At 49.3% G+C, this 13,735-nt stretch overlaps 1 protein-coding gene across 1 annotated transcript in view; it reads left to right on the top strand.

Annotated features, from left to right (window-relative positions):
• Positions 1–13,735, top strand: part of PDSS1 (decaprenyl diphosphate synthase subunit 1) — a 266,914-nt gene that overhangs the window by 168,467 nt on the left and 84,712 nt on the right. The window contains exon 7 of the mRNA XM_086941653.1: positions 5,788–5,897. Coding sequence (XP_086797779.1) covers positions 5,788–5,897 — 110 coding nt within the window. The remainder of the gene's footprint in view (positions 1–5,787; positions 5,898–13,735) is intronic.

Here is a 13,735-nt window from a genome sequence, read left to right as displayed (position 1 = left end):
GTTAATCGCAGCTTGTGAAGGGGCTGCAATTAACATGAATCATGAATGTGAGAAGTTGGCCTGATATGCAGTGCTCACTATTCTAGTGATCACTATGTATCAGTCCAAACAACCCTTATTGATGATTGGTTGTAAGTCAACCCTATAGACCAGCTATCCTAGTAGCGTGGATACGAGCAGTCTTCGGGCTAAACTCTAGAGGGCGTGTTAAGCCAGCTGTTATACCATCACATATACCCCTTGAACACCAAGTGAAAGGACACCACACAAGTGTTATGAAAATAAACAGTGTATTTATTTAGATCACAACAGCCCTGTACTCTTTATGAGGACAGGGTACTAAGCACACAACAAAACTCTTACGAAAATACTTTAAGTTGCACAATTTACACAAATGCCCGAGGGGCACGGAAAACCATATACTATGGAAGTGGAATGCGAAATTACTAGCAGGTAAGTACTGGACGAATAGGCTTTGGAATCGCTAGGACTACGTTACTGAACCTTCAGATTACTAGTAGGAGGCCTAGGGGACTCGGGTGCAGAGTGTGCACTCTCACGCGGGATGCGGGACAAAGTCTATGGGAGCTAGTAAAGGCAAAGTTAGTGTTCTCGGGCGAACCCGATAAGGTAGATCGAAAACGACAGTGGATCCTGACCCTTGGATAGTGAGGCTATGCTGGGGCACCGAAATGCCGAAGTTACCTAGCCCAGGGGCTGCAGCTGCATAGGTCTCAAAAGACGTCGGGAATCCTCGTAGACGAACCAGGAGCCTGAAGAAAGAAGTTGCTGGCAGGCGACCAGTGAAGATTGTTCGAGTGATCCAAGCCTGGATCGAAGACAGATGACACCTGAAAGCAGAGGGGACCAAGTTCGTGTAGTGTAGTCAGATGGCACCAGGAGGGCACCGGATGGTAGTCGTCTCGACTAGGTGAGTGGGCGATGCTGTGCTCTGCAGTCTCACGGACCAGGAGGCGTTGTCGGCGACCAGGATGGAGGTGCGAGCTGTCCCATGATGGATGATGCTGTCGACGTCGCTGGACCCAGGATTGGGGCAACAAGTCTTGGCAAATTCAAGCCCACGCAGTGGACCTAAAATGGCGTCTGGAGTGGACCAGGAGGGTCCGGGGTGCTCCTCTTTTGGAAGGGAGCAAGGGCCAGTCTGGAGCAACCAGACCAGCAGCGGTGATGTCGTCGGGCGTCGTTAGGAAGGCCACAAGCCAGCGGGCTAGTAGCCAAACAATGCGGTGAGCAGCAAAAAGCAGAAGGGCCCCACGCAGATCTCGTGGATGCTGGGAGGCTGGACTTTGGTGCTGGAGCTGCTCAGGGTCGGGGCTTCTCGGACCCCAAAGCACTCACCAGAGGATCCCTCGGCGGTCGTGCTGGATAGAAGTCGTGCAGTTCTGATGATGGCCGGTCCCTCGAGGTCTCGTCGCACCTGCGGTTCTCAGCTTAGCTGTAGAGGTCAGAGGTGCCAGGGAAGCCGGGTCTCGTCGTGCTGGTCGGTCAGATTCCTGAGGAAGGACGTGCAGCAAACCGCAGAGTTCTTAGATGGTGCCTGCGGATGCAGGGTGACTACTCCTTAGTCACAAGGGAGAAATCTTGAGAAGAAGTCGAGAGTTCCTTTCGTAGAAAGTAGTTTCTTGATTCAAAGATCATCTAATTTGGAAGGGTCCCCGCTCCTGCCTTTATCCTAAAGAAAGGGGTAGGTACGCGACTAGGACCTGCCCTAGGGGTGGGACCAGGAAGGGGGGTGGTTACAACCCTCTCCCATGCCGGACTTTCCCCAGGCCAGGGTCTGGTGTGCCCCTGGAACTGGTTCTAGCCGGCAGATGCGTAGTGAGCACCGGGGTGCCACTCTGCAGTCACCTTCCTGTAAAGCCCTGCCTACCCAGGATACACAAAACCCTGTCTGGGATGGTGCTAGCACCGCCCCTGACAGGAAACCCTTTGTCCAAGCTCTCCTCGCTGGAAGGACTCCCAGCAGCAGGAGGTCAGACTCGTGTCTGTGGTGGCAGCATCCATTTTGTGGAGCTGAGGCTTGAGTTAACTTTAACCGGGGTTCACAGTTACATACATGTTGTGTCCCTCTAGAAGGGTGGAATGCTAACCCAGTCGCCAGAATTGGCGAGGGGTTAGTATTCCAATTCGTATGACACCTTACTCGACATGTTTTGATAAAGCGATACCAGAGATAGCATTTAACCGCGAGGATTATAATGCACTTAAGAGTATATGGTATGCGTTATCATGGAACAGCTATTAGGACTTGGTTCCGCAAGCTGCAAACGGGCTCAGCTCATGCCGGAGCACCATTTCACACGATTCCAAGCACTCTGCCTTCAGGATTGTCAAGGCCTGCCATAGGAGTGACTGATAGGAATCTGTGTGTCCATTTTTAGGGTTAGATATAGGTATACTATATCTAAAGCAAAGGGTGATTACACCACCTTGCCCCAGCTGTCGTGCAGCCAGTTGTGTCAGATTTAGATGGCCGTCCAGCGGTGGCATAATACATGCTTCAGCCCCTGGTAGGCCCTGGGTACACCTATGCCCTGAGTTACAGGGTCTGATAAGGTGGCCCAGTCCCAATTGGATAATGCACCTAAGGTACACATGTCAATTTAGTGAGAGAACAGCTAAGCTGTGGGTCTGATTAGCAGACCCACAGCCAGAGAAAGTCGTAAACCAGTGAAACAAAAGCAAAAAATCTGGGTGATCATAGGATTGCAGACCCTACTCTCCTACAATGAATACTTAAATAAATGCACACAATCTCCCCCGCAGCCTCGCTTTACTAATAAAACAATGCAGCAAACAAACAGTGCATGTGCTTCGTGGCAATCCAAAAGCACACACGGCAAAAACAAAAGTCCAGCAAGTGGCCACCTTACCTCCGCTCCTTTCGCTGCCGTCCTCTGCAATCTGGTGCCTGTTTTTCGCGCCGTGTGCCTTTTAAAGGCGGTGGCACAAATACTCTCGCGGGATGTGCCGTCTGTGCGCGCTCCACACATGGCACTGTGCGCTCAGGTGTAGAGAAGTCTGCACGGGCACGCGCCTTATTGGGAACAGTGCACATAACTAAAGGTCCTCCTGACCTCCATAGACGCTTACATCACAAGAACAAGCAGGAACAGCTTTGTCACACTACCAATAATAAAAAGATTCCTGGAAGGATCAAACAGTGCCGCCACCAAGAGCAGCACCAGCCCCCATGTGGCATATGAATACAGAACTCATGGCAGAACAGTTTGAACAAATGCCCAAGATGGGATTGAAGTTCCTAACCCTAAAGACAACGTTGCTAATAGTTATCCCGTCACTCAGTAGGGCTAGCGAGTACAAGCACTGACAATCCTAGAACCACAAATCCACATGGACAAGGTTGGCCTGAGAACAAACCCACAGTTCCTACCAAAGGTGGTACCGCCTTTCCATGTCAACAAGAGTATCTGTCAGCCTTTTTTTTCAGGACTCAAAGTCTCATGCAGAGAGGGCACTTCATACCTTGGATGTGCTAAGAGCACTCATGTGCTACCAACTTGGAGACCAAAGCAATCCGAAAGGTGGGACCAGCTCTACGGCTACTTTGCCAGGGGAGCAGCGGTAGACCAGTAACCAAGGGAATGACTGTAAAATGGATAGTGGAAACTATCAGAATATGCTATGTAGAGGTGGGGAAGTCCTTAGCCACACGCCCCAGGGTGCACTTGAACAGGAAGATGCAGCAACCCTGGCGTTTCTGGCAAACATACCACTTGCCGTCATCTGCATGGCTAGAATCTAGGCGTCCCCACACACCTTCATGAAACATTACTGTATGGACATCCATTTCAAAACACAAGCACAGGTGGGTCAAAAAGTACTACGACACCTGTTTGCCAATTCACTCACATTTCAACCCATCCTTCCCAGAGAAACAAACAACACTACGTAATAAGATGCACAACAGCATCTGAACCCAGAAGAGGATTCCTCCTGCAAAACGAAATGGTTACTTGAAAGTACGAGTAGTTTTGCAGCCTGAAGAGTTTTCTGGAATTAACATGCGACCCTCTTACCTCCCCGGAAATGGGGGGGGGGGGGGAGCAAACTGAAGAGAACAGAGCAAAAAAGGAAAAGGATGAAAAAGAAAGAAAAGAATGGAAGAGAAGAAAGAACAAAAAAAGAATCTAAACTGGTGGCAACGCACATGAACTTCCAGGGTGCCGCTGACATCTCAAAACGGATGGTCTTATCACCAAATGATGTTTGACTCCACACAAAAAACAGGACAAAACATGATTCCTAACCACTAGATGATGGAATAAATGCACAGTATATGAATCCAGATAGCTCTGGCTGCAATGTAAAACTACTCCTACTGGTAAGTAACCATTTTAATTGGTTAACCAAGAGCAGGTGCAGGAAGCAGTGCCTAGCTCGCACTTAAGCTGTCATCTCCCTGCTCCACAGCTTGAGATTTACAATAACTACTACCAAGTCCCATCTTCAGCCCATCTAAATTAGGGTCTTTCTCGGTCAATCCTCAATCTCATCACAGGCTTGACTTAATCCAACCCTGCTTTCCAGCAACTACTGCCTCTTTTTTCGCTAAATTGTCGTCTCTCAGTCAGAATAGTAATGCGCTTTTTAGGAATGATGACTTCTTACATTGCCATAGTTCCCCGCGCCAGATCACATACGGGAATTGCTTCCAGCACAATGGTCCCACGCTCGGGGTCATCTACAGGATCTAATGTTGGTGAAGGCAAGAACCCCTCACTCTTTGCAGTTGATGAACAGCAACAATTGGTTACAGGGCAGACCCTTCATGGACCCCATTCCACTAGAGACCATCACCACGGTTGCATCTTTCTTTGGCAAGACCATCACCACAGATGCATGTTTCTTTGGTTCAGAGTCACTCCTCCACATCATAACAGTTCAGAGTCCCTGGTCACTCTAGCAACAGGGGTTTCACACCAACTACCTCGAACATCTCACCATTTATCCTGCTGTCCAATCCTCCTCCCAGAACACTCAGAGAAAGGTAGTATTGATAAAAATAGACATTACCGCCATATACTACCTACTGAAACATTGCAGTACTCAGTCGCCACAGCTTTCAGCACTGGCGCCATCAAATACGTTTTCTAGTGGAGTATCTACCGGAAGTGGACAAAGACTTTTGGGTCCTGCTCAGCAGGTCACATCAAGTCCACAAGGGGAAACTCCCTCCACAAATCCTTGCCTACTTCCAGTGCTAGTGTTTCCTGCAAATAGAAGTGTTTGCTACTTGTGAAGATGCACAATCTCAAAACTTCACCTCCAGGTTTCCACACCGACAGTCCATAGGCAATGCCTGATATGTGAACTGGTCAAGGATATTTCTCTACGTTTCTTCTCCTCTTATTCCTTTTGTGTTAAAGAAGCTACAACAAACATCTCTCACCTTCATTTGTGTCTTCCATGTAGGCCAGACAAACCTGGTTCTCAACCCTCATAGAGCTATCTGCTTCAGGCTGGACCATCTCATGCAGCAGCAGGGCAAGATCGGTCACCCCAACCACACGCAACTCTATCTTTTGAGGATTGTGAGCGATTCTCTGTAGGTGCATTGTAGTTATCATCTTGCCTAAGATTTCAAGAATTGTTCATAACAAATGCAATGACCTAATGTTTCATTAGGGTGAGTTTACTCTGTGTGTAACTTAATTTGCTACTGTTACAATGATTTTTTCCTAACAGATTGTTAAGCATGATAATTATAATAGCCTAAATAAAGCAGTTAAATCTTTCTTTTAGGTGAATTTCTTCAACTTGGCTCAAAAGAAGACGAGAATGAGAGATTTGCACACTACCTCGAAAAAACCTTTAAGAAGACTGCTAGTCTCATAGCCAACAGTTGTAAAGCAGTATGTACGTTCTGTTTCTCTTACAGTAATACATAGGAAATGAAAACAGTCACGTATCACTCAGTTTGTCCTGTCTACAGAATTGTGCTTGCAAGATTAGGATAAATTCCAATATTGATAAAATGTGCTTAAAATGTTTTTTTTTAAATCGGACTCAGCCCAAATAAACCTGTAGCAATCACAAATATTTGCCAAGCGGGGCTATAAATAGCTCACCTCCACACCTCTGATTGCACCACAAGGCCTTAGCAGGGAATTCACTTTTGCCAAGGTTAGGGGTTGCAATATTCAGGCTTGCCACTGCCTTAAGTCACTGAACTATTTGGTGTATTGTAACATTTTACAAATGTAGTAGAATATTGTAAATCCTATACAAACAACTGTTCCTAATGACAAATAATGTCAATAGATGACATAATAAATAAGAGCATGAGGAGGAATTCTAAATTGCCAATGAAAACCATATATAACTAATTCCCCTAAAGTTATGACTAAATTTAACATACTAGTAACTCTTTAGCGCAGATTAACTATTTTTGCTTTCTGTAACATCAAATAAATCTGTCATCAATTATTATAATCTGTGTTTGGTAAGTCTCTACCCCTATTTTGAAGTTTTAGAAATATGTAATTGGGGATCTTTTTTTTTGGAATGGGAAGCAACTGATACATATGTTACAGTTTATTTCCACTGCCAATTGTGTCTGTGTATATATCTATGTATATATATAAAATATATGCTATTAGTCGCCATTTCAGAGCAGAGTGGCGGGCATGATTCATGAGCGGATATGATTGATATGTATGTGTATGTATGTATATATATATATGTGTGTGTGTGTGTGTGTGTATATGTATATAGGTATGTGTGTCTGTTATGTTTTTTTATTGCACAAATCAGTTTTCAGAGCATTAACATTTTGGGGGCCACTAGAATTCTGTGGCATGGAGGACCAAATTATGCAGCAAAAATGCTAATTAACACATTCGCTGGCAGAAATCATTCCTTTGAGATGCAATGTTTTTTATGAAATCTGCCAATTTTGCAGCTTGTGTGGGGAGTGCAGTAAATTCATAATGATGCAGAAAACACTGCAGCCACAGAATCTCAGAAATCCACGAATATTACCATTGCCCACTGTTTGTTTACCAGTTCGAGGCATGTGGGCTGCTGAATTCATATCTGTGCATAGATCGCCGCCTAGTGTTTGGTCCGGATGATTGCACATTGTTGTCCTGGAAGAGTCTTCGAAGTATCACGAGATAGGTGGCTCCTCCCCTGGACTACAGTGCGCATGGGCATCGCCTCCCTCCCCAGATTGTTTTTTTCCGCCATTGGGTTCGGATGTGTTTCGGTTCCCTCTGTCGGAATCGATAGTTGTTAACTTTTTTAACTCGAGACCAAAAGGTCTTTAGGCTGGGCGTCGGTATCGTTTGTCTGTTTCTCACCTCCGAACTCTTGCTACCCATCCGCGTGCTCACGGAGCGGACGGGCCTACTCGACGCTCCAGACATGGAACGAACTCCGTTCAAAAGGTGCCCGGTGTGCACCTCAAAGTATTCACACCTCGATGTGCACCCCGTGTGCAACAAATGTTTGTCACCGGACCATGATGAGGCCATGTGTATGGCCTGCTCGAAGTTCCGGTGTAAGAAGACTCTCAAGATTCGTCGGGCCGCTAGACTCCAGGCCCAGTTATCGGCACCCCCGGCGCCCCCGCCGGACAACATCTTCGAGGACTTTGTTGAAGACGACGACGTCCTACAGGTTTCGGACTCTAGCCCCGCGTCCGAGGGGGATGCCTACGACGCGGGAGACGAGGAGTTTGACGAAGCCGGCGACGAGGTAGGGGACGACGATGGGGCCATTGCCACCGTGGGGGATAGCTCGGAGGAAGAGCATCCCCAGACTGACTCAGGGGTCAACCCCCTTCATGCGGCCCAGGTCGAGGGATCGCCTTCGGGCCTTACCCAAGACCTCGTTACTAGTCCAGCAGCCCCGCCTCCGGGCCCGGCCACGGACATTTCTGATGCACCACTCCCGTTAACGAAAACGAAAGTGAAGCCATTGGGATCCACACCTCCGGTTTCGAAACCGAAAGTGAAAGCTGCACTGGTGGGACAGAAGGCTCTGGAGGCATCGATTTCTAAGAAATTCAAAATGGCCGACTTGAAGAGCCCCGCCAAGATGGCCGACCCGAGGGCCTCGGGGTCGACGCCGAAGGCGTAGTCGACCGACGCGGCCGCGTCGGCGCCGAAGATGGTCGGGGTCGATGACCCGAAGAAAGCTTCGAAGAAGCGTCAAGGCGATTCCACAGCTCTGGCTTCGCCGGCTCCGGCCGTCGAGGACAAGGAACGCGATGTGTCGGCTCCGAAGACGGTGCCTCTCGCCGACCCGACTCGGGGAGGTCGCTCGAGCCGGTAAAGCGCTCTCCAGCCTTAACGAAAAAGGTCGCGGAGTCCCTGCAACGGATTCGGAAGGACGCTGTGGTTCCCGAACCAGAGGATGTGGTGCCGAAGCACACACCGAAGCCGACAAAGGCGCAAACGCCTATCCGCTTTACCCTGCCGCCGAAGTCGACGCCGAAGGCTTTCGCTCCGAGGTATGGGGCAGGCGTGCCCTCGAAGGAGGTGCCGACGCCCAAGGCGTCATTGGTGGTGTCGAAGCCTCGGCTCCAGCCACTTGCAGAGGAGGAGCGTCGGGAGGTCATCATCGACGCCAATACAGGGAAACTGTCTCTCCTCAAAAGGAAAATCACCACGGAGCCGGTGTTAGAACATTTTCGTATTCCTCTCAAAAACAAGAAGGACTCTGCGGGTACTTCGGCCCCTAGAGAGCCTGCACCTCCACAAGCCTTAGAACATTCGCCAGCGCGTTCCAACGCAGGGGATGGTGATGACGAGGAGGTCGAGTACAACTATCCGGCGTACTCGGATCCGGAGGAGGAACATGAACCTTGGTCTGCCGGAGGCGACCCAGAGGACCCGCAGTCGGGTCAGGAACCGCAGCTCTTTGCGGCAAAGACCTCACCGACGGAGGACTCGGCAGCCTTCAACGCTTTGATTGAGAGAGCTGCAGCTAACCATGATGTCGAGCTGCATTCGGATCCTGTGGATGTGGACTTTTTGTTTGACACTTACTTTCTCAGTGGCTGAAAAGTCAGTCAAGACATTGCCAATGCTCAAGGGAGTGCTAAAGCACGCGACGGAGGTCTTCAAGGAGCCCACTCGGGCGGGTGTCATCAATCCTCGCATTGACAAAAAATATAAGGCAGCGCCCTCGGATCCAACATACATCAAGGGACACTTGCCACTGGACTTTTTGGTTGTATCCAACGCACGCAAGAGGGCGAACTCACAGACCACTGGTGACGCTCCTCCCCCAGACAAAGAGTCGAAAATATTTGAGGCCTCAGGGAAACGGATCGCTGCGCAGGCAGCTAATATTTGGCGAATCTCAAACACGCAGGCCCTACTTGCACGCTACGAAAGGGCTCATTACGACACCCTAGAAACACTGCTCCAGCACTTGCCTGACCAGTACAAGGAGGCAGGGGAAATGTTAATTCAGGAAGGAAAGCTGATCACAAACGCTTCCATCAAATGTGCGCTGGACGTGGCTGATACAGCCTCCAGGGCAATCAACACTAGTGTGTTGCTGAGAAGACATGCATGGCTTAGGATATCCGGTTTCAAACCGGATATACAGACAACCATCCTGAACCAAACAGTTAATCCTGACCACCTGTTCGGCCCCGAGGTGGATGCGACCCTAGAAAAAATGAAGAAAGACACCGACACTGCTAAGTCTATGGGGGCCCCTCCAGTCCCAGCAGTTTCGGGGTGGTTCCTTTCGCCGCTCCAATACCAGAGGCACCTCAAGGGGTCAGGCATCGCAGTCCACACAGTATTATAAAAGCAATACCCAAACCTCATACACCAACAAGGGTAGAGGTGGCTACAGAGGCAACAACATCAAAGGCAGGGGACGTGGAAACAACAGCTCTAGGTCCACCACCGCCAACAAGCAGTGACGTCTTGTCACTGCCCCCCGACCACACAACACCGGTCGGGGGGAGACTCCAGCAGTTCCTGCCCGCATGGAAATCCATCACCACGGACAGGTGGGTCAAGTCTCTTATCCAGTACGGTTACTGTCTGGAACTTACTTCCACTCCACCAAACATACCTCCAGGAAGCCGTCCTATGTCCGGCGAGCACTTGCACTTGTTGTAGCAGGAAGTTCAAGTCATGCTGCAAAAAGGGGCAATAGAGCTCGTCCCACTGCAAGAAAGGGGAACAGGGGTTTACTCCCTGTATTTTCTGATCCCCAAAAAGGACTGATCCCTCAGGCCCATCCTGGACCTCAGGCCCCTCAACTGGTATATTCTCTCGGAGCACTTCCATATGCTCACGTTACAGCAGGTACTCCCTCTGCTTCAACAGAGGGACTTCCTGGCTACGTTGGATCTAAAGGATGCATACTTTCATATCCCCCTGCATCCTTCCCACAGGAAGTATCTCAGGTTCACGATTCAAAACCAGCACTACCAGTTCAGGGTTCTGCCGTTCGGGGTCACCACAGCGCCAAGAGTCTTTACAAAGTGCCTGGCGACTGTGGCGGCGCATCTACGACGCCAAAACGTCCACGTCTATCCTTATCTGGACGACTGGCTCATTCAGGCAAAAACAGAACAGCAGTGCGCCGACCACGTGTCCCGCACCATTCATCTCCTGCACGATCTGGGATTCTCTCTGAACTACCCAAAATCCCATCTCCAGCCCGCCCATGTACGGCAGTATCTGGGCGCAACGATAAACACTCTGGCAGCCACTGCGCAGCCGAATTCAGTGAGAATCGCCAGTATCCAAACGCTGATCCAACGATTCAGGCCTCAACACTCGCTTCCAGCGAAAGTGTTCATGCAGTTGATAGGCATGATGGCCTCCTGCATCTCCATTGTCCCGCACGCGAGACTACATATGCGTCCGCTTCAGGAGTGCCTAGCACGTCAGTGGACTCAGGCTCATGGGCAACTAACAGACCTAGTGTTGGTGAGCGGTCGGGCGTACAACTCTCTGCATTGGTGGAATCCACAAAACCTTTGCAAGGGCCAACCGTTCCAAGAGCCTGTGCCACAGATTATCCTGACAACGGACTCCTCTCTCCAGGGATGGGGAGCTCATGTACTCCACTACACAGTGCAGGGACTATGGACACTACAGCAATGGAAGATGCACATCAATGTATTGGAACTGATGCCAATCTTCTTGGCCTTGAAGGCATTCAAAGTACACCTGTGCAACAAGGTCGTGTTGATCCGGACGGACAACATGACAGCCATGTACTACATTCAGAAGCAGGGAGGAACACACTCTCCGCAGCTGTCTCATCTGGCTCAGAGCATGTGGAAGTGGGCCATTCAGAGGAACATCTTCCTCATGGCAGAGCATCTCCCAGGCAAAGACAACCAGATGGCGGACCTGCTCAGCAGACACAGCCATCAAATGCACGAGTGGGAGATACATCCATCAGTACTCCAACCGTACTTCCAAAAGTGGGGTCATCCAGAGATAGACCTGTTCGCCACAAAGGAGAACGCAAAATGCCAAAGCTTCGCCGCCAGGTTCCCACACCCGCAATCACAGGGCAATGCGATTTGGATGAACTAGTCAGGCAGATTTGCGTACGCTTTTCCCCCAGCACCTCTGATACCGCTGGTGGCACGCAAGCTCAGGCAGCACTCGATGACTCTCATCCTGGTTGCTCCAACGTGGGCTCGCCAACCATGGTACACCACGTTTCTGGAACTGTCCGTGGTACCGCATCAAAGGCTTCATCTCACTCCCAGCCTTCTGACGCAGAGCCATGGCGACATTCAGCACCCAGATCCGCAACAGCTCAACCTGGCGATCTGGCTCCTGAAGTCTTAGAGTTTGGCTACCTCAATCTTCCCCCCGATTGCATGGACATCATTCGGGAGGCAAGGAAGCCCACTACTAGAGCTTGTTATGCGGCTAAATGGAAGAGGTTTGTCATTTACTGTGTAAACCACGATATTGACCCGCTAGATGCTTCCATACAGAACATCATTTGTTACCTGTTCCACCTGTATCAATGCAATTTGGCGTACTCTTCCATCCGCATTCACTTGTCTGCTATGGCAGCATACCTCCAGAATAGGCAACACCTGTCCCTTTTTAAGGTCCCTGCTATCAAGGCTTTTCTGGAAGGACTCAAAAGAGTCATTCCACCAAGGACCCCACCAGCTCCAGAATGGAACCTCAATGTGGTTCTTACACGACTGATGGGTCCTCCCTTTGAGCCACTGCACTCTTGTGAGCTTCAGTTTCTGACTTGGAAGGTTGCTTTCTTAGTAGCAATTACATCGCTACGGAGGGTTAGCGAGTTGCAGGTGCTCACCATCCAAGAACCTTTCTTCCAAGTACATGCTAACAGGGTTGTACTACGCACTAACCCTAAATTCTTACCCAAGGTTGTATCTCAATTCCATATGAACCAGACAATTGAGTTGCCAGTGTTTTTCCAAAACCCAGAGTCGCTGGCGGAGCGGATGCTCCACACCCTTGACGTTAAAAGAGCCATGATGTACTACGTCGACAGAACAAAAGATTTTCGCAAAACCAAGCAGCTTTTCGTTGCTTTTGCCTCACACCACAAGGGAAACGCTATCTCCAAAGCTGGGATCGCTAGGTGGATCGTGAAATGCATTCATATCTGTTATGCTAAGGCTAAACGCACTCTCACTATCCCACCAAGAGCCCACTCCACCAGAAAGTTGGGGGCCTCTATGGCTTTCCTAGGTAACATTCCCTTAGAAGATATTTGTAGAGCAGCCACATGGTCTACCACACATACCTTTACTAAACATTACTGTGTAGACGTGCACTCCAAACAGCAGGCAGCTGTTGGTCAGGCTGTTCTCAAAACACTTTTTCAGACTGCTGCAGCTGGCACGGGCGGCCGCCGCTAATGGAGGGACTGCTATGTATTCTATGCACAGATATGAATTCAGCAGCCCACATGCCTCGAACTGCAAATGCTACTTACCAGTATGCATCTGTTCTTGGCATGTAGGGCTGCTGACATTCATATCGCCCACCCTCCTCCCCGGCGCCTGTAGCAGCTGCAGTATTCCTATATATATATGCTCATAGCATGGTCATCACTCACATACTTCACTCCATCTCTGCCAATGGCTAAAAACAATCTGGGGAGGGAGGCGATGCCCATGCGCACTGTAGTCCAGGGGAGGAGCCACCTATCTCGTGATACTTCGAAGACTCTTCCAGGACAACAATGTGCAATCATCCGTACCCAACACTAGGCGGCGATCTATGCACAGATATGAATGTCAGCAGCCCTACATGCCAAGAACAGATGCATACTGGTAAGTAGCATTTGCATTATTCGTCAAATGTAAACGAAACTTAAGCATTCACATTCCAGCGAGTGTCCTTTGTTACCTACATTTTGAAGAAAATAGCTTTTTCAATCTAACTACCCCAAAATAAACATGTAATAAGAAAAATACGTAATCTAGTCCAATGTGTAGCGTGGTCCTATATTGATGTCTCTGGGTTCTGGTATTTACAAACCATTTGGCCTTTGTTATTTATGATTATGACAACCTCTGACACGATTGCTCCATATATGCCATGGGGGGACGGAAGGAGATATATATGTGCGTGGCATGTGTAGCTGTAGATACACATGCTGTGCAAACACCTGCCATCTGGTGTTCGGTTTTATCTTGTGAAACTTGTTTTTCATTGCTGGACTGTTTCTTTCTGCGGTCTGGTTTGGACGTGCATCC

This window comes from Lissotriton vulgaris, chromosome 10 (genome assembly GCF_964263255.1).
Source record: "Lissotriton vulgaris chromosome 10, aLisVul1.2, whole genome shotgun sequence".
In the NCBI taxonomy this organism is placed as follows: Eukaryota; Metazoa; Chordata; class Amphibia; order Caudata; family Salamandridae; genus Lissotriton; species Lissotriton vulgaris.
Note: the sequence above shows the minus strand (reverse complement) of the source record. Positions and strands in the feature narration are given on the sequence as shown.